Source organism: Hypoxylon fragiforme, assembly GCF_022984875.1.
Source record: "Hypoxylon fragiforme strain CBS 206.31 chromosome Unknown GGS25scaffold_1, whole genome shotgun sequence".
NCBI classification, from domain to species: Eukaryota; Fungi; Ascomycota; class Sordariomycetes; order Xylariales; family Hypoxylaceae; genus Hypoxylon; species Hypoxylon fragiforme.
The window spans coordinates 824,243-848,762 of NW_026054756.1; the positions used below are offsets into that span (position 1 = coordinate 824,243).

General features: G+C 48.9%; 10 protein-coding genes across 10 annotated transcripts; 4 read left to right on the forward strand and 6 right to left on the reverse strand.

Annotated features, from left to right (window-relative positions):
- Positions 1–4,298: 4,298 nt before the first annotated feature.
- GGS25DRAFT_516558 (cytochrome C oxidase copper chaperone-domain-containing protein) lies at positions 4,299–4,671 on the reverse strand (the record flags this gene model as incomplete). Its single annotated transcript, XM_049263219.1, has 3 exons — positions 4,299–4,442; positions 4,508–4,581; positions 4,644–4,671. 3 exons carry the CDS (start codon positions 4,669–4,671, stop codon positions 4,299–4,301), a joined length of 246 nt encoding a protein of 81 aa, XP_049121029.1.
- A 635-nt stretch (positions 4,672–5,306) lies between these two features.
- Positions 5,307–6,078, forward strand: GGS25DRAFT_11079 (tubulin binding cofactor A). The gene is made up of 2 exons (XM_049256040.1): positions 5,307–5,581; positions 5,642–6,078. Exons 1-2 carry the CDS (start codon positions 5,411–5,413, stop codon positions 5,828–5,830), a joined length of 360 nt encoding a protein of 119 aa, XP_049121030.1. The 5' UTR covers positions 5,307–5,410; the 3' UTR covers positions 5,831–6,078.
- A 6-nt stretch (positions 6,079–6,084) lies between these two features.
- Positions 6,085–7,633, reverse strand: GGS25DRAFT_468480 (Tho complex subunit 7-domain-containing protein). The gene has a single exon (XM_049259072.1). The coding sequence runs from the start codon at positions 7,453–7,455 to the stop codon at positions 6,364–6,366; it is 1,092 nt and encodes a 363-aa protein (XP_049121031.1). The 5' UTR covers positions 7,456–7,633; the 3' UTR covers positions 6,085–6,363.
- Positions 7,634–8,072: 439 nt separating this feature from the next.
- GGS25DRAFT_516561 (COG4-domain-containing protein) lies at positions 8,073–10,555 on the reverse strand (the record flags this gene model as incomplete). The annotated part of the gene is made up of 2 exons (XM_049263220.1): positions 8,073–9,266; positions 9,320–10,555. The coding sequence occupies 2 exons, from the start codon at positions 10,553–10,555 to the stop codon at positions 8,073–8,075; spliced, it is 2,430 nt and encodes an 809-aa protein (XP_049121032.1).
- A 367-nt stretch (positions 10,556–10,922) lies between these two features.
- On the forward strand, positions 10,923–12,679 carry GGS25DRAFT_11109 (translation factor). Its single transcript, XM_049256045.1, has one exon. It carries the CDS (start codon positions 11,160–11,162, stop codon positions 12,492–12,494), a length of 1,335 nt encoding a protein of 444 aa, XP_049121033.1. The 5' UTR covers positions 10,923–11,159; the 3' UTR covers positions 12,495–12,679.
- GGS25DRAFT_11099 (snare-like protein) lies at positions 12,365–13,568 on the reverse strand. The gene is made up of 3 exons (XM_049256043.1): positions 13,266–13,568; positions 12,947–13,193; positions 12,365–12,890 (listed from the first exon to the last, which is right to left on the reverse strand). The coding sequence occupies exons 1-3, from the start codon at positions 13,378–13,380 to the stop codon at positions 12,650–12,652; spliced, it is 603 nt and encodes a 200-aa protein (XP_049121034.1). The 5' UTR covers positions 13,381–13,568; the 3' UTR covers positions 12,365–12,649.
- Positions 13,569–13,780: 212 nt separating this feature from the next.
- Positions 13,781–17,513, forward strand: GGS25DRAFT_468484 (cell division control protein 54). Its single transcript, XM_049259073.1, has 3 exons — positions 13,781–14,298; positions 14,356–16,484; positions 16,543–17,513. Exons 1-3 carry the CDS (start codon positions 13,965–13,967, stop codon positions 17,122–17,124), a joined length of 3,045 nt encoding a protein of 1,014 aa, XP_049121035.1. The 5' UTR covers positions 13,781–13,964; the 3' UTR covers positions 17,125–17,513.
- A 301-nt stretch (positions 17,514–17,814) lies between these two features.
- Positions 17,815–20,356, forward strand: GGS25DRAFT_516565 (glycoside hydrolase family 2 protein; the record flags this gene model as incomplete). The annotated part of the gene is made up of 5 exons (XM_049263221.1): positions 17,815–19,318; positions 19,397–19,416; positions 19,518–19,594; positions 19,701–20,120; positions 20,233–20,356. The coding sequence occupies 5 exons, from the start codon at positions 17,815–17,817 to the stop codon at positions 20,354–20,356; spliced, it is 2,145 nt and encodes a 714-aa protein (XP_049121036.1).
- A 458-nt stretch (positions 20,357–20,814) lies between these two features.
- Positions 20,815–21,609, reverse strand: GGS25DRAFT_468489 (uncharacterized protein). The gene is made up of 2 exons (XM_049259074.1): positions 21,550–21,609; positions 20,815–21,495 (listed from the first exon to the last, which is right to left on the reverse strand). The coding sequence occupies exon 2, from the start codon at positions 21,444–21,446 to the stop codon at positions 21,240–21,242; it is 207 nt and encodes a 68-aa protein (XP_049121037.1). The 5' UTR covers positions 21,447–21,495; positions 21,550–21,609; the 3' UTR covers positions 20,815–21,239.
- Positions 21,610–21,736: 127 nt separating this feature from the next.
- Positions 21,737–24,313, reverse strand: GGS25DRAFT_526887 (uncharacterized protein). Its single transcript, XM_049265048.1, has 6 exons — positions 23,249–24,313; positions 23,112–23,166; positions 22,974–23,053; positions 22,661–22,920; positions 22,286–22,592; positions 21,737–22,210 (listed from the first exon to the last, which is right to left on the reverse strand). Exons 1-6 carry the CDS (start codon positions 23,605–23,607, stop codon positions 21,934–21,936), a joined length of 1,338 nt encoding a protein of 445 aa, XP_049121038.1. The 5' UTR covers positions 23,608–24,313; the 3' UTR covers positions 21,737–21,933.
- Between the last annotated feature and the right edge of the window lie 207 nt (positions 24,314–24,520).

Here is a 24,520-nt window from a genome sequence, read left to right on the forward strand (position 1 = left end):
AAATAGGGATATGAGAATCTACAGAGGAAGCGCAAAATGGGAATCGAAGGGACATACCCCCAGATATATGTTTACATAGGTATATGGGGGGGACATGGCGGACGAGCGGACCGGTAGAGGAAGATTCCCTTGAACTTGTCGCCCCTAAGCCCAGGCCGTAGTCATCTCGCTGCCAGGACGCGAGATCTAGATGGGTATCCTTCTCATGGTACTGTACATACATCCATGAGATGTTCACCGTCGCAAATGGGGGCGCGTATGCGGGTCCTCCGTACCCCATCAACCCCAGTGCCCAGTGCCCACCCCCCTAGTCTCCCCCGTGGTGCCATGGGGAATTCGACAAAAGCTGCCCGGGGGGTTAGGGTGACAAGGGTAGGGGACATGGAGCTAGGGCTAGTCCTTGTCACCTTTTAGAAATTCGGGCCCTGAAGAAAATGCACTTCGGTTAATGATCTGAATAGAAAAAAACTACCTAGGTACGCCGAGAACCAGCGATCTTGGGCTCACTGCTCAGGCCGAGTTGGTAAGCTAAAGGTACCTGTGTAAACGCCACTTGCTTTATTAGGTTAACATCCCGTTTAGTATGTTCAAGTTCGGTACATCTTCTTGTTGAATAGGACTCGGTAACCACGCATGCATCTATATAGAATGGATACTTACCTAGATATTCTTCGCCATGAACTCGTTGCCCATGTGTTACATGTCGTTATGGTAGTAGTAGATCTTCTACCGTGCCCGGGGTAAGTCTGCAGGAGGGTTGCCATCGCCGGGCTATCGACCGGCCTACCATGTCGTTATTTTACATGGTGACTCAATCAGGTTGACTTGGAACCATGCGTGCTGGAACTATTCCAGAACCATAAATGTCCGTCCTAGCTATACATAGTACAAACAGCACCAGCTGCCGTGCGATGGGTCGTCTCGCAAGCAGTGGATGCGAGTTGCTCTTGGTTGGAGGTATTCAATTTGCGGAGAAATACTCGGTCAGTAACACCGATGTCCTGGCCATGATCCCACCGCGAGACGAGAAGAAAAAAAACCTGAATGCTTGAGTTGTGTAAGTAAGTTGGGCCAAACTAGGCCAAGCCGCATACTCCATTCCCATTGGCTTGTTGGTGGTGTATATTATATCGACGACAATATCGTAGTAGGGCACGATAACTTTGTTTCAAGACAACTACCAACATCAACACCTAGATAGGTACCTACCTAGGTGCTTACCTACCCATGCCCTTTGCCAAATTGACCTTCCTACACATTCATCTACAACATGTGTTCCGAATTCCGCAAGTCTACACGACTACCTGTGCTGAGACTGAAAGGTTCCGTGGCGTCGGTGACGGCCTAGAATACGCTACCTTGACTTCTGTATTAGGCAGAAGTAATCAGATATAGATTTATGCACGTCAGAATGGTTGTAGGATAATACACTGTCAGGGATCGAGTCCCTTGTCGATGAGATGGGAATCGTTGAGCTTTACCTTCTACCGATAATGAAACCTACTAGTTAACCAGAGCTGGTCCAGATATATTGATTTGCCGTTGAGATGGCAAGACAGATGTTGCAGTGCAGCGAAGCAAGTGAAGTTGTTACCCAATGCGTACTATGTTCATGTGCCATAGTGTCCGGCCAGTAAAAACAATTATAGCTGAAAACTCTTCAGCATCAGGAGAATCCATTATTCAGAGCTTCAGGGCTTTGCGGTCCTTTCATTGAAAACAATTTCATATTGTTGGGTTGGTGCTATATCTGACCCGTACTGCTCTACGGCGGTGGTGGGAGCATTAATTTAATTCATGCTTGGCATTTGCCTCCTTCGATCTTTAGAGGAGAAGCTTACGACATGCCCTATCGGGTAGATTATTAACGAACCAAGCTTCCAGAGACTACCCTAGGTTGGAGGTTTGGAGAGGCTTACAACTGTCAGTATAGTAATAGTAAAGTATTGTACACACGTACGACATACGATGGCGCCAGGAAGGAGGATTCTAAATCGACCAGGACCTGCATCAGGGAATACAGAGTCAGCAGTCAGCAGTTGCCAGTGATTAGCAGCTCAGCAGCTCCGGGGACGTCTTGTTTCGGGGTAACGTGCCGCAAAGCCGGGTAATCGAAAAAAAGTGAATTCAGCAAAGGACCTCGGTGATTCCTGATGAGGCTTCAATGCGAGATTTTAGCTGTGGTAACTAGCGTTCCTAGTAAACCACATGGCCATAGACCATTTTAATCTATAATGGCCTATTATCCCAGTTGGGGAATCGTGAAGTCTTGGTCGAAACTTGTAAGGCATCAAGTCGATTTTAACTAACCCACTATCTACCTATTAGCAGGTAGTAGAGTCGTGCTGCTGGTACTATCGCCATTAAATTGCACCGAAATAGCGAACAAAAACGTCGAACGAAGCCTTTGCTTGTTAGCTAGTTACCTACGATGTAGGCGACTGGGTTCAAGGGTTGTGGCCTACTGCCTACCGTATCTCGGTGCGCTAATTTTAAATGCCTGGGTATGTACTGTAGGTGGGAAGCGATCAAAGCGATAAAACGCTGAACTGCCTTCCTGAGTGCTACATACCTACATATGTAGGTTAGGTAGGTTTGTACATATGTAGGTACGTACATGGCAGATAGACGCCTGACAGGTAATGTCTTAGCAAGTCGCTGATCGTCATGATCATAATCAGCTAATAGTTACTAGTCTTTTTTAGTCGGGCATAGATCTGGGGAAATACCTGTTCTTAGGTGATCAATTCCTGGAGAAGACGATTGCGGGTTCCCCAGACTTTGGAAGGAATAGGCTTTCGGTCCGCTATCACAAGATATGAGAAGAGTTATCGTAAAAGTTCATAGGTGGACTAACCTTGAATAAGCTGCTAGCGGTCCTCACTAACAATTTATTGTGTAATGCGTATGTATGTAGGAACATCTCAAGCGAGAATTCCATGGTAGCTATCGGACGAGATATCGAACCTACATCCTGCGTACAACATATGTACGTAAACTGTTGCAGAATTACCTAGCTAGATTACGTATCTAGTCATAGTTACTCAACTGAACGTCTTCAGCTACCCGAGTATTAATCTAGAATCTAGACTTGGAGGTTGGTGGGTAAATTGAGGAAGTATTCAGGAGGGAGGAAGTGGAAAGAGGGACATTGAAGACATTTAGCCTAAATGCGGCTAAATGCTCCGTTGGTAATTTACCGGGGGGCCCCATGTTGTGAGGCGGTAGGGGGCAACATTAGCGGAAGCTAACATTGGTGTATTGTGGGGGTTCAATGTTCTTTTTCAATGTCACTGGTTGTTCGTGTACCCATCAGCTTCTAACCTTCCCACCTGTATTATGTACTGTATGCGCAATATCATTGATCATTGATCATCGATCATCGATCATTGATACTGCAAATACTTCCAAATCTATGCATACTACATAGCCTTACAACCCAAGTTAAGCCACCCAGCCCAGTTCAACTTAACTACGAGCCTTCCCTCTCCTCAATAAACGTAAGGAACCTGCTATGATCAATATCGCTAGGATATTGATGTAGATCCGTCGTTATTATTCCCATCATCAAATATTAAAAGACTGTGCTTGTTGGGGATATGATTGTATTTTTAAGAATGTGTAAAGGTACTATTCTAAAAAGCTCTACCTTCAACGGTTCAATTGGGTATTCTAAGTGGATGTCCAATCGAATTTGCTAGCCACCAAGGTAGACATCCCAGGTGTTATCGAGGACGCTCTTCAAGACCTTGAGCATCTCCCAACATCAGTTTGATCCATGCCTAGCCCAGGGGAGGTATGATGTTAAGTGAAGCTGAAAAGACAACATGGCTGATTGGCCGCCTTACAGTACCATCTATTAGGTATGTAGGCTATTCCCGAAATCTCGCAGATGGTTTGTTGACTGCATTGATTAAGCGGCGGCACTCCTGGTATATGTGTCCAGGCTATTCATCCTGGCGAGCAACAAATATCCGTTGGGTCTACTTCTCTACCATTTGTCAACCTGCTTCTAATATACCTGCACCAAAGACTTCTGCCCTTTACGACTACGATCGTCTCATGGTCTGCAGTTCTTATAAGTTAAACCGACCGACCGATAAATTTCACCGAAGAGTGGATTTGTGTAAATTGGTTCCGTTGAACGCCCCCCGTAAATGCTCAACCTGTCTCAAAGTGTGTATCCCTAACTGCAGCCTGAAACGCCGGTTTGCCGCAATTCGATCGGCTTCGTATGTACAACGACTTTTCCGAGAATGACCGTAGAGCCATTTCTCAATCAAAAATTATTTGTGTCTTTATACTTTGAAGCCGAATCCGGCCATACAGGTTCGGTACTGATCGATAGTGCTCTGGCAATCGCCCGCGGGATCATCGGCCTTGGAGAAGAGCATACACTCATCGCGTTTGGATTTTTCGTCCTTGCAGACACAGCATGGCTTCTCCCATTCACAGGTTAGCGGAGGAACTTATCAGGAATTCGTAAGATGTATGATTCAAGACGAACCTTGGGCTTAGAAGCTGCAACAGTGTTGGCTTCGGGGCTCGCGGCCGGCTTGTCCTCAGACTTCCAGAAGAAAGCTGCGGAACATTAGCGACGAAGACTAACTGGCGCACAGTTTAAAGGACACTTGGTATCTTACGAAAGTTAAAGAAACCTCGCGACGCCATTGCGCTTAGGTGAGGATGTGCTGAGAGGGTCAAAGGTGCGGTTGATGGCTGTTAGGTGTTTTTTTGTCGCAAGATGATCTTGGGAAGATTTGGGAATTTAGCGATTGGTAATCAGAAAAAAAAGATGGGATGGTATGACGCGATTTATGATTGACCATTAACTAACTTGCCTCGGTACGTATCCAGTACGCTGGAACGATAAGATGCCGTCTGCACGGCCACAGCTCTTATCTACATGCATACCTGAGGTAGGTGCATAACCTTGAAGTGCCTGTCAGTTCATTGTTCTTACATAGTTCTCGTAAGGCTGCATGTGGTGAGCAGTAAAACACTACACAAGGTACCTATTTAGATAGTGTACTAGGTATACATAGTCTCTACTCAGACAGCTCCGATAGCATGCAGTATTATGTAGAATTTAATAACAGATTTATTATTCACAAGATGTAAGCGTAAAGTCTACCATGTATTCAACTGTACCTAGTATGAATTCATCCTCGTTTACTTGCATACCGTTTCTCCTTGTATAACCATAACGATACCCCGCCAACCCCACCAAAACATATTCCCTAATTTAGAACTTGAACTGCTGCCTTCCTACGTAGTACCCTTTCCATTTATTTACGAAACTTCTTACTGACCAAAATCTTCACTCTCACTCCTACAAACTCGTCAATTCCTAAGAAAATAACAAGTCACGCATACACACAACACTAATATCCACCACACAACAACGACAATGCCCGCCCCATCCCCCCTCATGATCACGACGCAAGCCGTCCAACGGCTTGTCAAGGAGGAAAAGTACTACCGCAAGGAACTCGCGCAGCAGTCGGAGCGCGTACAGAAGCTCGAGAAGGACCTCCAGAGCAGCACCGACCAGAACGCCGAGTTTGTCTTGAAGCAAGAGGTATGTCCCTCCCTACCTATCTACAACCAAGAAACAAAACTAACCCCCCAAACCACACAGCGCCAAGCCATGCAAGAAACCCGCGGCGTCTTCGCCCCCCTGCACACCCGCATCGCCGAAGCCGTCGAGCGCCTCGAGGAACAGATCGCCACGGCCGAGAGCGAGAGCGGGCCCGCCGACGAGCTCAAGAAGGCTTCGGAAGCGCTTGAGCTGGGCAAGGGGCTCGAGGAGCCGCCCGCGGCAGCGTGACCGAAGATCAATACGATGCAATTGGAGAGAGTACCAGACCTCAGTGAGGTATGATGGACAGGGGCTAGGAGGAGGATTGCGGAATGAAGAGTGTACCTAAAGAAGGAACTAATCACTTACTACCTACGTACATACCAACACAATGCAAATGATACCACTTTTTTATTTCGAAAGAGAGGGCTGGAACACCCATCCACCCATCCACACACTCACTCACATTAGGTGAAACCCTACTTGTGTACCTAATAGATTAATGTGGACAATGGACTATGCGAGATTTTTATTAATGTAGCAAAGTAATAGTCTGTTCTGCTCTGCTCTGCTGGGTATAATTTCCATCTCCCACTGCCTCTCCCTAACAATGCTCGATGAGCTGCTGCTATTAGACTCGTAGACCGAGGAGACAGATCTGGCCCCGAGCAAACCTATAAATACCTAGGTAATGCTCAACAACGATGGACTCTCCTTGCTAATTCTCCCATGTTATTCTTCTCCTTCGATAAACCCTCCCATCCTTTTCGTAGCATTCCTCTTCACGTAGTATCCATGTCCCCCGGCGCCTCCACCGTGATCTGCGGCGTATCCTGCGACGCCTCCGCCATCGGTGTATCCGCCATCTCTACATCCTCGCCCTCCTCCAGCTCATCGTCGTCATCTTTCGGCTGCTGGCTGCCTGCCCGCAGACTCGGTGCCTGGCTTCCGGATCGCGAAAAGCTGCTGCCTATCGAGCCGAGTCTCGGCTTCAGACCACCACCACCACCGCCTTCCACCGCCGCCGCTGCTGCTGGAGTAGTAGCGGATGCTGCTCCGCCGCCAGGACTATCCGCGTTGTTGCCGCCGCCGCTGTCGCTCTTAGACGACACGACGCCGCTCTCGGCTCTGGGCGTCGCGTTGCCGCTGACGAGCCCGCCTTTACCAGGGGTATTGCCCGCCTCGCCGTCCTCCGCATCCGAGTCCATGCCCTCTCGCCGCTCGACCTCCTCCTTCTCGTCCCGAATAAGAGCGCGGAGGCGTTTTCCCTCATCAACAAGACGCCCAAACTGCTCGCGGCGGTCGCGCCACGTGGCGCCGTACGTCTCGCTTTCGCGGTGTAGGTCCTCGCACTCCTCGGCGAGCTTCGCGAGGCTGGCCGCCTGCTCGTCGCGGGGGCGCAGCATGCGGCTGTTAGTGATCGCGTTGGCCAGCACGTCGAACTGCCGCCGCACCTCCAGCGTCGCGCGCGCCTCGTCCAGCCGCGTCCGCAGCGCCCCGTTGCCGTCTCGCACTTCTTCCATGGTTTTTAAGATTCGCACGCGCTCGGCCGCGTACCGCTCCCGCTCCTTCGTGTTAGCGGTGCTGAGGAGTTGGAGGCGCAGCATTTGCGCGTCGAAGGCTTCGAAGTCGAGGATGATATCCTCTTTTAGCGCGTTGATGTCGGTCGCTGACGTGGCGGCGGCGGCGGCCTCTTGTTCATTACTGCTATCTGGTGGTGGTGTGGGGAGCTTGCTGGGGTTTGTAAAGGCGCCAGGTGCGACGAGGCGTTTGGTGATGCGCTTGAATGGCTTCTCTTCGACGTTGAGAAGGCGGGTTTTGTGTAGCTCGTTTTCGTCCCGCTCGTCTAGGAGACCGAAGTTTTGGGTCGCCATGGTGGTGTTATGACAAAGGTATGTGTGTTGAATATGGATGATTGCTACGATTGAAAGATGTGGAGTTGGATTTAGCTTCAATGGAAGTTGAGAAATCTAGACATGAAGTGTAGCTATGTAGTTGTAGTTGTATGCTGTCAGGTTCAATGATTAATGTTCATTAATGTTTAATGTTCAATGTTGGTAACTAGTTAACCTAGTGGTTTCAATCAATTTATGTCGATCAAAGAGAAGGCGGTACGGTACTTTCTTATCGATAGCATACCGTATCAATAACTAATTGATTGTCCAAAGCTTAACGCCGCTATAAATACATATATGATAATATACAAGACTCGGATATATGCATTCTTCTACTCCCCTTTTCATGATTCTATGGCTTAAAGAGCAGTACTACGTGCTAGACATTCAAAAACGTTTCTCCCAATCTTGTAGGATCTTATTTTTATTCATCAAACACTCACTCGCTCACTCATCAAGAACCTCTCTCTCATGCTATAGTAGAAGGGTCATAACATGTCTTCCACCATGACTTCCATAGACTGGGAGCAAATCCTACACTTGCTATATACCACAGATCTAAGACATCATTGACATTGAGCATCTGTCTTTGTCCCTCATGATTTGACAAGATTCCTAGCTCTCCGCCTCTCATCTTCGTTGAGTACCCATTGAATACTGTCCTCGCCTTCCTCACTACTCAGTTCCTCCCACTCCTCTTCCTCCATATTGGCCACCATGAGTATCTGTGTCACCTTCGCAAACAGCTCCCTTACAGAGTAGTTACCTCTGGCAACGGTGCTGACTATTCCCGAAAAGTCTCGGTCCATGCGTATTGCGCCGTATGCACTCGTTTTCCCACCATAACTCCACACCCTTTTCTCTAGCGTCTTGGAAAGATCCGAGGCTGTAAGATCTATGAGAGCCGTGAATGTCCTCGGCGTCATCAGCCGCCCAATAGGCTTCATTAACGCATCCCAACCATGTTCAAACCTCCGCTGAACGCGATCGATTATTTCATCTTCGTCTTCATCGTTCTGGCGCGCAATCTCTGCCAGCTCCTCTTCAGAACGCCAATAGTCCGCATCTCGGAAGGCATCAACGAGCACCGGCTTTAGCCTTTGCTTTACGACATTGGTAAAGAGAACTCTTAGCGCGTTCGATATCAGTTCACTGGCCTTAATAGAGAAAGTCGAATTTAACGAATTAAGCGCTGAAATTACGAATGTGACGTCGTGCTCGAATGGGTAGGATGTGGCCAGGGGGTGATGGTGAGATGTTCCATTTGATCCATCGGCCGAATCACCTAGCTGTGAAGTGATGATACGAGCTAGATAATCTTTTGCGACGTCGAGACTATTCGTGAGTACGATGAATGATATAATCTTGTTTTCCGGTGGAAGACCTCCATGCACGGTAGGTTGCGGATATGATTCATCTCGCAACCTTCGCTGTATCATTCCGATAAAATCTGACCCTAATACTCTCCCCACATCAGGAATGACAGACGCAGTTATTTCGCGTTGTAATGTCGACATGGCTTTTTGTATGATAGTACTGACGATGTACATCACATCATCAACAGCCGAGATAATGTAAGGGGCATTTCCATCGATAGGATGGTTGGGGTTTAAGGAGAGGCCGGTAGGAGATTCATCCAGTTGAAATGCCTTTTCAACAGACCTCCTGAAAAAGAATAATGCTAAGGAATTATAAGGTGTTGTGAGCTTCCCTGAAACCTTTCGATTGAGGTTGGACTTCATAACAACATCTGGCAATGATAGGGGAGCATCATCAGGGGCATTTGGGTCCTAGTAGAGTTTAGTTGCCAATAAAAGAAGACTTGGATAGGGGGAATGCTCACTTTGCATTTCCCAGCAAGAAATCGTGAATACAGTGACCATCGACCCAGCATGACAGAGATTTCGCTCAGTAAGCCATCTACTTCTTTCATATCCACACCCTCATCCTCACTGTTTCGTGCATTTGTCCCACTGCCTTGTGCTGGTGAGTTTACTCGCGGTGTGCCTGCGAGCGTCCTTTGTGGCGGCAAGAAGCTTTGGACGAGGAAGGAAAAGGGATAGCTTTTTACATCAGTGAGTTTCCGGTCAACGTTTCTTTCGTCGCTCCACGAGTCCAGGATAATGCCACCTTGTACATCAGCTTCCATCTGGAGTCGTTCAATGACTTTGACCATCTTTCCTTCACCGTAATGCCTCTCTACGAGCCCACCATGATTCTCCACAATCTGGGCGATATGTTCAAATAGCTTCGTAAGCGCATTGGCATAAAAGAACCCATCTCTCTTCCCCGTGTCCCCTGGTGTTGCTCTTAGGGTTGACCTAGCGGTGCCAGCTACGCCCTGACATACATATCGCCCATATACGTCTAATCCAACATCACCTCTTCCTATGAGAGGGAAAAGCTTAAAGAACCTTGTGACCTTGGCGCCATCACCTTCTTTGGCTGCCTTTTCAAATTCTCGTAGAAACAGACCACATAAACTTTCTTTTGCATTCTCGAGCGTCACCCATGGGGCATCCGGCACCTCGACGCTCGGAACCATGGAAGCAGCGAAACCACCGCGTATGATGGACTCAGGCACCTTGCTCGCGCGGGATATGTAGCCTGCGGCTGCTTCCCAATCTTGCGGCGCACCCATGCTACCCACAACTCCATGGACACAAGCTTTGAGTTCTGCAACCTGTTCAACCACTTTTAATGTTTGCTGCACCCTATCCTTTTCTAAGTCGAGCTCTTTGACTCGGCTCGAAAGCCGCCCGGCGGTATCGGCGGCTGAGGAGAGCATCCCATTGCTGATGGTTCTTGTTGCGATGACTTGTGAGCCGAGGTTTGCGCGAAGTAGATCAAGTCGGCCTAGCTCACGGGATAGATCAGCCTGCGATGAGAGAAGCGCATTGAGGCGATCGGTTATGGAGCTTTCGCGAAGGTGTAAGGCGGCCAGGGTGGCGCGAACATCGGAAAGAGTCGAGGCATCGTGTACGGTAGGATTAGATGATGAGGCGCTATTCAACTTATTGGGCGTCTTCGGCGCTGATAGGGCTGTTGAGTTGCCATTGGGAGTATTATTGGCGGACATTGGGACAGGGGAATCGGTTGTTGGGGGTGCATAGCGACATGAAGATGTCAAGTCCAATCTTGAACACCTCTTTTTTTGGTCAATGTTGAATAGAATCGAGGTTGAGATGGTGTTGGGACTTGGAACCAATGGATGTGTAGTACCAACTTTCTTGTAGCCAAGTTGTAGGTACATATGTAGGTTTATTAGTGCGTATGTCACCGTGTGTACCTAAGCAGGTATTAATAAACTGGTCTTAACCACTGATCACAAGCTATTGGTCCCCTAAACTTGGACGCTAACTTGCACATCGTAGCTGGCTTTGGTAGTAGAAATTGTAATCGATAAGATAGGCACCACTGTAAATTTTGAGTGACAATATCGTCATCGTCGCTATTTTATTCTTGTGTGACTCTTATGCGCATTTATACAATTTCTTAAAGGGATAGAGAAATTTGGTATAGATGGTCTTCAAATTTCATCTAATATTTAACACTTCAAATAAACTGAGTCTAACTTCTTACTTGTCCGCCGAAATTTACAATTATTGTCAGGCAAGTTGGCGTATAAGATCTTGAGGACTAGATATAAAACTGTTCGAGCTGCTTTCAACTCCTACAGCACAATGTCTGAAAATCTCCCAAGGACACTTGTTCCCAGAGTTCCCGAGAGAAACTTAGGGAGATTCAGGGAAAATGAAGGCCATGAAAAGCTAAACTCATGGGAAGTTTTTGAAACCCCATCTCACAGTCTCGAGGTCCTTAAAGAGGCTGCGGAATATCTCAAAACCAAAGATGTACCTGTCGCATTCCCCACTGAGACTGTTTATGGGCTTGGAGCGGATGCAACGAGAAGCGCTGCAGTAAAGGGTATATACGCCGCCAAGGGTAGACCTTCAGACAACCCCCTGATCATTCATATATCAGACCTGGAGATGCTTCGCAGCCTCCTGACGCCCGAGAAAAGTACATCTAACGGCACAGCAAACGGTGGCCATGACCCGATTCCTGAGATATACAAACCTCTCATAGACAAGTTCTGGCCAGGGCCCCTGACAATACTACTTCCCAATCCAACTCCGTCGAGATTAGCCCCTGAGGTGACGGCTGGGCTAAAGACATTTGGGGTGCGAATGCCAAATTCGCCCCTGGCCCTTTCACTCATCAAGCTGACGGGCGCACCTCTAGCAGCCCCTTCAGCAAACGCTTCTACAAAGCCTTCACCAACCACTGCGGGGCACGTGCTAGAAGATCTGTATGGCCGCATTGACCTAATACTCGATGGAGGGCCCTGTCTCGTTGGGGTAGAAAGCACCGTGGTAGATGGTCTATGTGATCCTCCTGTCATTCTCAGACCGGGTGGAGTGAGTATAGACGAATTGCGCTGCTGCGCCGGATGGGAAAAAGTCGAAAAGGGGTATAAAGATCACAGTGAGACGGGAAAGTCTACGCCAAGAGCGCCGGGGATGAAGTATAAGCATTACAGTCCTAAGGCAAAGGTGATTCTCTACGAAGCAGCTTTCGAAAAGGGTAGGGATGGCATACAAATAGATGATATCGAAGATCTCGTCCGGGATCGTGAAGCCCAACAGATACCAGTCTCCAAAGGTGGGCCACTACGAGTCGGCATTATACGGACTCGACATTGGAAACCTGCTGCCGGACTGCGTTGTAGTAACTTGAAGAGGTGGGTGAGGGAAGAAAGTCAGGAGGCGGACGAGCTATATGTCCAAGAAGGCGAATTTCACGATACCACGAGCGGTGCTACCGTGGGAAAACTTTTAGACGTAAGCATAGGGGAGGACACCAGGAGTATAGCGCAGGGGCTCTTTTCGGCGTTACGGGAACTAGATAAAAGGGATGCGGATATCATATTTGTGGAGGGTATAGTAGACGATGAAGACATCGGCGCGGCGGTCATGAACCGGCTGCGCAAAGCAGCTTCTCGGATTAGGTCGTAGCCCATCACTTCATAACTGGGCTGAGCAAAAAGATGCTCCCCATTAAGAGTAAATAAAGACTTTTTTACCAACGCCATGCCAAAGTCTACGTTAAGACCATCTCATCTCATCTTATCTCATTCGAGGTCTCCCATGCTTCAAACAGTTAAGCGACCTCATAGACCTTGTCTTAGCCAGTCCGTCAGTTTGGCCTTTCCTAATTGCGCCAAGTTGTTCACGCCTTGTTCGCTAAGATCAATACGGCTCAGGTTCACGTCTTGTGTTGGCGCCTTGCTGACTCGCTGCACGATGATTGTCGGGTCGGTCTCCAGAATAATACCATCGTCCACGATCTCGTCAATAGCAAGCGAGACTAGGTCATAGTTTTCGATTATTGTTCGCTTATCGACGGATTGCCTGTCTCAGTTATTAGCCACGTGGTATAATAGCGCGATGGCCGGGGTTGGAAATACTTGAACAGCAAATGCAGGGAATCCCTAAGCGCAAGAATAACGTTGTAAAGCAGAACCTCGTTCTCGTCAACGCCGCCAACGACATACATCATGACGTCAGACTCCATCTTATACAGCACGATCCGGTTGTCATAGAGGATGATATCGCCGGTCTGCTTCGCCGTCTTTTCTAGCAAGCCCTTCTCGAACGACTTCTGCGACTTGACATCTGCGAACGGTCCGCTGGGTTGGTTATGGGGGTTTAATGCTGTATGAAAGCTTCAGTCAGTAGCTGCGAACACGCTCACTTGGAAACTCAGGACTCATTGCTTCAACCTACAGACTGTGGGCGCGTGGTGGGGCGAGTTGTAGTACTTGGCGAATATCCTAGAGCCATCGTCGATGTTGAGAATGATGATGGCATTCACCGAGGACAGTGACATGCCAGGAGCCATTTTGAAGGAATTGAGTAGTTGTGTAAGGGGAAATTAGGTTGTGCGATACGGATATCGAAGTCGTCTCTGGAGTAATCGGCGGTTTCAGTAACTACTTTGTAATGATACCAATAACTAATAGCTGTGGAAGTTCGATGTAAGGTACCTAAGAAAGCGGCATGTGGCATTTGGCTGGACCAGGGAAGATGGATAAACTGTTTAAGCGGACCCGTTAAGCCTAGTTCAATGCTTAGTTAATTAACGTTCAAGTTAATTATGTATAATTATGCCCCACACTCAAATCAGTACCTAGTACGCGAGCATAAGATTTATGCTGAGTACATACTCTGAAGATAAGCAGTTGCATAAAATGCACTTTACGCGAAAAGTCGCGTGTGGGTCCTTTTCAACGCGTTCCTACCCCGTTTTTCGCGGTTTCCCCCTTAGGCGGCATGCACATGCATAACTATCTCTTGTGCTTTTATTATTTTTCACCTTCTCCCCACTACCAATTATACCAACGCCTTTGACAAGTTATACTATAACTACACAGAAACTCGGCGTGGTCTATACATTACTTCTAATCACGTTGACACATTTTCAACATGTCTTCGCCTTCCAATCGTCGCACACGAAGTTCGCAAGCCGGTACTCCAGGCCGGACCACACGAAATTCCTTAGCCCCTTCAAGCAGTCCTGCAAATGGAGGTTCATCCCAAAATGGAGCGCCAAATCGTCCTTCACAACTAGTATCAAGCCCTCTATTTTACCAGTCATCTCCTGCAAATGGAAATGACAGAAATTCTCCTGCATTGCGTCACAATACCGACAGCCAAAGTACCAACCCGAATCAGAATGCCGCACCTAGTTCGCCCCTACAACATATGGCAGGGAATGATGGCGATCGCACACCTAGAGCCCGATCCATGATGGGTGGTGGTGAGTGTTTGTGTCTGTTCTAAGTCGTAGTTCTAGAGATTCTAACGGATACTTCAGAATCGTCACCCATCCGCTACGAAGCAAGCTCAAGTCCAGGCCGTGCCTTGAACCCGCAATCCGATCTTCGAAGCGAAAGCAGCAACTTATTCGTGGGCCCGTCTGATACCCCAAGGGCCAGCCGAGTGAACCGAAGAGGTGATATCAATTCGGAGATATTTAGTAGCACTGGACGAAGTGGCGGTAGCCGTGTTATTCTAGACGATGCTGGGCGCGTAGTTCGAGAGATACATTCTGATGCCGCAACTTTTTCCAACCTGAATCCAAACACCACTGATGCCGACGCACTCGGTGGTCAAGATAATGCGACAATCTGGGGTACTACTGTCTCCATTGACGATACCTACGCCGCGTTCAAGGATTTCCTACGAAACTTCACCAAAAAGTACCGTATGTGGAGCTTAGGGATGACGACAGAAGAGACCGATGCTGAGCCTGATGCTACTTCTAAGCCATACTGGGAGGAGCTTCAGAATATGCTTATTCTCGGCCAACGAATCCTGTACGTAAACGTTCAGGACTTCAAGCTATACCCGCCTACCAGAAAGATGTGGCATCAAATCCAGCATTATCCCCAGGAAATCGTGCCATTGATGGACCAGTCCGTTCACGACTTGATGATTGAGCTTGCCCAAGCTGAAATGGTCAAACAACGAAGCCAAAGCAATGGAGCTTCAGCCACGCAACCCAGTGTTCCAAGTTCCGATATGCACGTTCCGAGTTCAGAACGTGGTGATGAGCCCCAATCTTCGCAACGACCTCCACAAGGTCCTACTTTAGAAGAAAAGGTGATGGATCAGACGTATATGACCAGGCCCTTTGGTTTGGATGAAATCACCAACCTTCGGGATCTTAACCCGTCCGATATGGACAAGCTCATTTGCATCAAGGGTCTTGTGATTCGCACGACACCCGTCATCCCAGACATGAAGCAGGCTTTCTTCCGATGCAGCGTCTGCAGTCACTCGCTCCTAGTCGGGTTAGATCGAGGAAAGATCAGAGAGCCTACAGAGTGCCCGAGACAGTTGTGCAACTCCAAGAACTCCATGCAAATTATCCACAACAGGTGTGAGTTCGAGGACAAGCAAGTTATTAAACTACAGGAAACTCCCGATGCCGTGCCCGCTGGACAGACGCCTCATTCCGTGTCCGTTTGTGTCTATAATGAGCTGGTAGATTTCTGCAAAGCCGGTGACCGGGTCAAGATTACTGGTATCTATCGCGTAAGCCCAGTCAGGGTGAACCCGCGCCAACGCTCGGTCAAGAGCATATTCAAAACCTTTGTCGACGTTGTCCACATTGCCAAGGTTGATAACAAGCGATTGGATATGGATCCTTCAACTCTCGACGAGGACACCAATGACCCGGAAAATAACATCGACGAAGTCCGAAACATTACCCCCGAAGAGGAGGAGAAGATCAAGGCTACCGCTGCTCGCCCTGATATATATGAGCTTCTCTCTCGCTCATTAGCCCCCTCTGTCTACGAAATGGAAGATGTGAAGAAGGGTATTCTCTTACAAATGTTTGGAGGAACAAACAAGACTTTTGAGAAGGGAGGTAGCCCGAAGTACCGAGGAGACATTAATGTCTTACTATGCGGTGACCCATCGACATCCAAGTCTCAGTTGCTCAAGTACATCCATAAGATTGCCCCTCGTGGTGTGTACACTAGCGGCAAGGGATCATCTGCAGTCGGTCTTACTGCGTATGTTAGTCGTGACCCCGAGACGCGGCAACTAGTGCTTGAGTCTGGTGCTTTGGTCTTGTCTGATGGTGGCGTCTGCTGCATCGACGAGTTCGATAAGATGTCTGACTCTACTCGCTCTGTTCTTCACGAAGTTATGGAGCAACAGACAGTCTCGGTGGCCAAGGCCGGTATCATCACAACATTGAACGCCAGAACCAGTATTTTGGCGTCGGCCAACCCGATTGGATCTCGATACAATCCTGACCTGCCTGTCCCGCAGAATATTGATCTACCACCTACATTACTGTCTCGATTTGATCTCGTTTACTTGGTTCTTGATCGTATCAATGAGTCGACTGATCGAAGGCTGGCCCGGCATTTACTGTCCATGTATCTGGAGGACAAGCCCCAGTCTGCCTCCTCTAACGACGAAATATTGGTAAGTTGCTATTTAATTCTGCATATATCATACTATACAATACTAATGGACTACTTAGCCTGTGGAGTTTTTGACTTCCTATATTTCATACGCCCGTACGCACGTTCATCCGACGCTATCCCAAGATGCCTCGCAAGCTCTGGTCGAAGCGTACGTGAACATGCGTAAACTAGGACAGGACGTTCGTGCGGCGGAGAAGCGCATTACTGCCACGACTCGTCAGCTCGAATCCATGATCCGTCTTGCTGAAGCACACGCCAAGATGCGTCTCGCCCCTGTAGTCACCAAAGCCGATGTCCTCGAGGCGGAGCGTCTTATCCAATCAGCACTCAAGACAGCAGCTACCGACTCTCAAGGTCGCATTGACATGAGCCTTCTCACCGAAGGCACCAGCGCCGCAGAACGTAAACGCAAAACAGAGCTCAAAGCAGCAGTTTTGCAACTTTTGGATGAGTTGACCAGTGGAGGACAAAGTGTACGATGGAGTGAGGTTAGCAGACGATTAAACGAGGGGGCAAGCATTCCTGTCGAGCCTGCCGATTTTGCTGAGGTGATGAGAGCGCTTGAAATGGATGGTTCTATCACGATTAGTGGTGAGGGCGCAAGGAGGAGTGTGAGGCGGATGACGACTGTTGCGTGAAGCTGGTAAATCAGGGATAATATATGAAATGCTACTCTGATATATTGCATGGTGGGGGTTCAACTTGGCTGGGCACTTTGCCTATACTCGTTGGCGTCTTGGGGATTACCTATGGAGTAGGTATCGACTACTTTAGGTATTTATGACGGGTCAGGGGCATGATATTATGGATTTAGCTAAGTTGAATGAAGTTAATGATGGCGCTGATCGATAAAGAAATGGAAATAGGAAGTAAGGTACCTTGACCTAATAGTTGTGTGCCTTGAAAGCATGACTGGTTCCAACCAGGTATGTGCCAGGAGTAAGTGCTGCGTACAGATGTAGGTTATGTATGTAGACAACACCACGAATATGCAAAAGATGCAGAAAATGCAGAAAATGCAGCTCCGAGTCCAGTTTTCTCCAGCTACACAAGCTATTATTGGCGCAGCATGACGTCAATCCTTCTCCTCACGTTTCATAGAAATGGAACCAAGATGCCTGCCGATATCGAAATTAACCACTTTTGTATGCAAACAACTTGAGAGGAGGGGGAGGTTGATTTAGGGATGATCGCTTTCGTGGGTAGAAAGTGGAAATTATTAAGTATTTACCTAGGTTAGGTACTTACTTGCCATTGATCAATCTTCTGCTATTATTCCTCGTATATATCTAGAGAAGAAAGCAGAAATAAAAGAAGAAAACCGGACAATGGCGTACAACTCATACAACTCATACAACTCGAAGGAGAATTACCCACGACCAGACTTCGTCCATGCCAACCACCGGTGGACGCCCTTGAACGCGGGCTGGACGATCCTGTTCGACGACGAGGACGTCGGGCTCCAGCAAGCATGGCACATCAACGGTGTTCCCGAAAAGGTATCCGTCGCGGCTCCTACAACAACAACCACGGGCGGTGCCGCCGAAGCGGAGGCTGAAGCCCGGAGACTAGCCGCCTTCCCGGAGCTCAAGGAGAAAGGGTTCCAGGACCCCAAGACCCGCGCAAGAGAGCACACCAAGAAGCCGATCAACGTGCCCTTCGTGTTCCAGACGCCGGCGTCGGGCATCGACGCAAACAACGAGGCCCACGAGATCCTGTGGTACGAGCAGCGGCAGCTCGCCGACCCGCGCAGCAAAGCCGAGCGGGACGCCGGAGACAGGGTGCTCGCGCGCTTCGGCGCCGTCGACTACGATGTCACGGTCTGGGCCGCGGGGTACCCCGTCGCCCAGCACCGGGGCGGGCACGTGCCGTTCGACGTTGATCTCACTGATGCGTGGAATAACAGCGAGGGCAGGCTCGACCTCGTCCTCCGCATCCGCGACTCCCCCCACGACCTCTCCCAGCCCCGCGGCAAGCAGTACTGGGCGCCCCAGCCAGAGAGCATCTTCTACAAGCCGTCGAGCGGCATCTGGCAGCCTGTGTGGCTCGAGGTCGTCCCGCCGACGCGCGTCGGCGATAGCAGTGCTGGCACTGTGCTAAGGTCCACGGACACCGTCTCGGGCGTTCTAGAAGCCACGGTGGCGATTCTCGGCCGCCGCGCCGGGCATGCCTATACGGTTGAGATCGAGGGTTTCCTCCATGGCCTCAGTGTTGCGAAGAAGCGCGAGCCCTTGCCTAGTGACAAGGACCAAGTAGCGATTAGCCTGGGTCTCGCGCTGAGCGACGAGCAGAAGGCCAGCGCACCTGAGTCTCTGGTGAAGGTGGCGCCGCTCGACGATGCAGAGTGCTGGCAAGGGAGCCTGGCGCTGTGGTCGCCGGACCACCCGACGTTATACGACGTGTCGATCCGTGTGTACGACGCTTCCGATGCACTACTGGACGAAGCGCGTACGCACACGGGGTTCCGGCACCTAGACTGGACGCGCGGCGACCGCACGTTCCGGCTCAACGGGCGCCCGCTCTTCCAGGCGCTCGTGCTCGACCAGGGGTACTGGCCCGAGACGGGGATGACGCCGCCGTCGCCGGACAGCCTGCGCGCCGACATCGAGCTCTCAAAGCAGATGGGGTTTAACGGCTGCCGCAAGCACCAAAAGGTCGAGGACCCGGTTTTCTTGTACTGGGCCGATCGCCTGGGGTACTTGGTCTGGGGTGAGATGGCGAATGCGTATGAGTTCACGCCGGACTACGCGGAGAGGTTCGAGAGGGAGTGGGTTGAGGCGGTGAAGAGGGATATCAATCATCCTTCGGTCGTCACTTGGACGCCTGTTAATGGTATGTATTGGATCCCTAAGTAAATGAAGAGTTTTCTCTGGAGTTATGTGAATAGGGGGTGGCTAACATGTGTTATAGTACGTTCGAAGCCTAATTTTGTTTTTTCTCGTTTGTTATTAAAAAGCTATACTCCCCATGCTCCCAATCAGTATTGAGGAGTAAGGTGGTGCTTGCAAGCATAGATACTCACAAGTAGCAGGAGAGCTGGGCGTATCCAAACCTCAAGGATAACGTAGACCAGCGAAATCACATCCGCTCGCTATACTACACGACCAAGTAAGAGCTATCACCAACCCCCCTTTCCCCTTTCTTCCTCCACCTCCTCCATCCCCCTCGCCCCCCTATAGTCCCCAAAGACAAACCACGACTGATATCCCAACAGAACCCTCGACCCAACCCGTCCCGTAAACGACAACTGCGGCTGGGAGCACGTGCTCACAGACCTGAGCACCTTCCACGACTACTCGGACGCGCCTTTGCTATCACAGACCTGCGCCACGCTCGAGGGGATCCTCGGGAAGAAACTCGGCGACCGCGATTTCTTCGTCGGGCCCATCGCCTCCCCCACACATATCATCGACGAAGGAACGAAGCATAAAGAGGGCGCTCCCGTGATATGCACCGAGTTCGGCGGCGTTAACATCGCGCCCGCGAAGAAAGGCAATGAAGGTGGAGGGGGAGAAGATAGAGATTGGGGGTACACGACGGCGAGCGATTCCAAGGATCTGCTCAAGAGGTTCGAGGCGCTGTTGCGGGCGGTGGTGGGCGCGGGGCATTGTTGTGGGTTTGTGTATACGCAGCTGTGAGTTCCCTGACCCCCTTCCTCTTCTATACCTATCCTACTCCACCCCATTCACCTTCAGTACCTGCCTATATATTCCATACTAAACACAACCTCGATACCATCTCCCTAGATCCGACATTGAACAAGAAGTCAACGGCCTGTACTCGTTCGACCGGCGGGAGAAGATCCCGGCGGTGGAGGTCAAGAAGCTGATTGAGGCGGCGAAGAAGATGTACTACGATAGTCTCTCCTAAGGGGAAGGGTTGTAGGTAGTTGGAATAGGTGCTAATACTTGGGGTTGGTGAGATGCGATGGACTTATATATGTATATATACTATGTAGAGCCCGTGCTACCCTACATCTGATAGGAAGGACAGATCAGCAGACATCTCCCAAGATGGCATCCCAACTTGAATAGGTACTCAAAATACTCATATTGACGAACACAACTTACACCTGCAATATACATAACTACATGTACCATATATATTACTTATTATCCAACATCGACCCATGAAAATCCCATATCTCGCTCAATTCACGGGCTAAGCCACAATACAATCCACCCACTCACCCAACAGCCCATATTATCCAACCCCTTTCTCTCTCTCTCCCTCTCTCTCTCTCTCTCTCTCTCTCTCTCTCTTTTTTTTCTTCTTATATCCAAGACGTAGATCTCTGATATACCTACCTAACCTAAATACAGTTTCTCAAAAAAAAAAAAAAAAAAAAAAAAACCCCTAAGCACCCAGTCATCCAGTGTTTCTTCGTATAATGACATCCAAACCTCACCCTCCACCCACCACTCAATATACCTAAACAGATCAACTTATAAGCTATCTACCTAAAGATGTTTTTTCTTTTGTGACAGTTACAGTTACAGTCACAATCACAGTTAGAGTTCTAGTTACGGTTACGGTTACGGTTGAAAGGCGACTCGACAAGCTTCCTTACAATCAATACCTACTTTAAAACAAACATTGAATACCTATACATAGTACTATAAGTAGGTAGGTACCTACCCAATCAAGGCTTTCCAAGGTATCTAGGTTAGCTCCCAGCTCATCTCAAGCCGCGAACTATTAGAGTGAATACCTACCTAGGTTAGTACCTAAGGTACAGACCCGTTTGACAAGTTCAGCCCCCTACCGTACATGTGCGAAAGCATAAGAGGAAAATAACCTGGAAATAAAAATAAGGTACCCGCCTACCTAGACATGTAGTCATCATGATAGCACGGCAAGTTAAAAAGGCCAAGCACAGCATAGCACAGCACAGGCACACGAAAAAAAAAAAAAAACAAGACCAATCAATGAATGACGCGCATATTTCTTCTAAATTCATCCATTTCCATTTCCATTTCCATTTCCCTTTCCATGACATCTGACTCGTACTGTTTCGTGGGTATATTGTTAGAACTAAACCCTCGGTTTGCAAGCATACATACTTAACATATAAACCTTAGGTAGGTAGGTAGTCAACCATAGATATATGTGTTTTGGCCTGGCTAACTTTTAAACCTTTTCCTTTGTTCACCTGACGTAGTTTTTCTGTCGGCAGTTATCTGGTTCTCCGTCACATCAACCGAACCCAACTGACTTCCATTCGTCCCATATACCCGCCGAAAGGTATTGAAACGTCCGTGCTACCGTGATAGCATCGTGATAACGGGAAGAGGCTACCTTGCGTCCTCTGAGACATACATGTATGTAGCCCAACCCAACAGATGTACTACTAGGTACAGGTAGGTAGGTAAGTAGGTCGGTAGGTCAGGCACCTGTTCAGAAAGAGCCATCTTGACTCATATTCGAGCATCGGTTGTAGACACATCTTAATTATCGTCTTCATCATCTGATCCTCGGCCCTTGCTTCCTTTCCCGTCTTGGCCATCTTTTCTAATGGGGATCTTGACTCCCTGCACAGCAAAACATTTGCTGAGAGCGGTGCTTTCACAAACACCGGGGAATTTCTTGGCTGAATAAACTTGAAACTTTTCGCTAAAAACCTGCGCAAGAACGGGTGCTCTACCCCTGTTTAGTAGTTCCGCGTCACTGCCGCCGTTGGGAATTGCGTCGGGTCGTCGTAGATTGATGAAGGAGAATCGTAGTCTGTGTGTCATACCATGTAAGCGTGCCATGAGTAACAACATAACAAGTAACCTGGAAGTGAAATAAGCCACCTACCTAAACCATCCTTCGGTTCGAACACTCAAATCTTGTAAAATGAACCAAATTCCAATCTTATCGGTGGGGTCTGTGAGACGCGATGCACTGGCAGCAAGACTGCCAATGAGATTTCTCGTGTACATGCCATTTGGCGATTGTGTCCCCATCAGCCGGTTGTGCGTCATCTGGTGTCCCGACATATCCTGCGAGAATCGGGGACCGAACATTGGCTGAGATGGCAACTGAGGTACCCCCGGCACCATATCGTTTCGGTAGCCACCACCAGGATAGCCATATGGCTGGGCTTGTTGGGGATACCCATACCCTAGAAAAAATATTCATCAGAAACAGAGCCATCAAACATATTTACAACTGGGGTCTTGTTGTTGTTACCTTGTCCATATGGGTCTGGCTGGTAAGGCATGGCGTGAGGGTATCCAGGGTTAGGTTGTGCATAATCGCGGTTCGAGGGCACAATCGACTGATATCCATAGCCCCCAGTCTGGCTACCCTCAATCACTTCACGGAAAGAAGATGCCTGGGTGGATGAGATAGACGGCGATTGTTGTGAGTGCTTGACCAAGTTGACCTCTTTATCCCCATTCTCGGACCAAAGATCTACGTGCAACACATAATGTTGGTGTTCAACCTCGCTAGCTCAGGGTTAGTTGTGATCTGAAGAGTGACAAGGCTGTGTTCCACACACTTGCAATCTACCTCCTTGCCGGTAGTCTTGTCCATCACCACTAGTCTGATACAGGGCGGAGGAGTAATAGGCCGTCGATCCTATAATCTGTGTTTAGCCTCTAGTCAACGCAAACAGAACGGGCTCAAATGCGCTTACCTTGTCACCGAAGCCACACATTCTCGCCCTCAGGGGTTGTTGAACAACCTCGAGCCTGATTCATATGTCAATCCTATGAACCAGAAGATAATCGGTCCAAAAAAAAAGTTATATATTTTTAGGGAGAATCAACATACCTATATTTCCTTGTTGCGTCGGTGCCCTCAATTGGTTGCGGAGCTGGCTTGTCCTTTTCCTCAGCTCCTGGTTTGGTAGTAAGTGGACTAGGCCCCGAACCGCTGGCACCATTCTCTGCTGCGCCGAGCTCGACAGCACGGTCTCTAGACCCGGGCATGTTGGGCGGGGCCATGTTCGTTCGCGGAGGAGGCATGTTTGCCCGGTGAGGGTTGCTTATGGGATCTTGTTGGTAGTATGGGTTCGAAGGCATGGGAGGAGGCAGTTGGGCATAGCCCGGATGGTGCGCGGAGGGGCCTGGCATCTCTGGCGAAAACCCCTGCGAGTGATGAATAGGCGGAGCTGGGTATCCTGAACTCATTTTGTCTCTTGTCCTACTTCTTGCTCCCACCTAGCTACTATTCAATGTATCATTCGAGCTCTACCGAAATTTCTATCGTAGTCAGTTTCGGCACGTGTCTCTCGCGCCTGGAAGAAAGCTTGGAAGCTATAGACGGGAGTGTTTCAGGGACGGAGGAAACAAAGGGCACTTTTTTAGCGTAGGGGTTGGTCTAATCGGGAAGTGGAATCAAACTAGGCTAGATTGGTAGTGGGAAGGCCGTCGTCTTCGAAAAGGTGTAGGATGCAGGAAGAGAAGAGAGGGACTGTGGTTCTTCTGGCAAGGGCTTGAGCACTATATAAGTATATGCAGAGAGGTAAGCGGGCAGGGCACCTAATATAAAGGAAGCGGTAGGAAGATGTAGAAAGACGGCAAGGCAAGGTTTCATGGACTTCTGAAGTACCTTAGCGGTGGACCTGACGGGGAAAACCCACAGTTTACCCTTCCATCTAACGAAACAAGCCAGAGGAACTGCGCGGGGATGAGAAGTAGATCGAATGGTAACAAGTTTAGGTGTGCCAGATGTGCCAGATATTCTTGATGCGTTTGTTGGATGTGTTGGAGCTGCTGGATTTGCTGGATTTGATCGATACGTTCGGTAAGTTCGATGTGTTCGATGTGCTTGCTAGATTCTTTTTTCTATGCTGTTGTATGAAATGCTCTGCTACCCAGATCTTGGGTATGTACTTTGTTGGTTAGGTACTACTACTAGGTAGATAGACACCTAGTCATGTATGTATGTATGTAGGTATGTAGGTAGGTATTGTATGTATGTATGCCGTCAAGGTTGACTTTTCTTTCTTTTCTTTTTTTCTTTCTTTTTTGTTTACTCTGCGGTAGAATTAAGGTGGGATGATTTGACCGTTGGAAGATGGAGAAACGTGGTTGGAGAAAA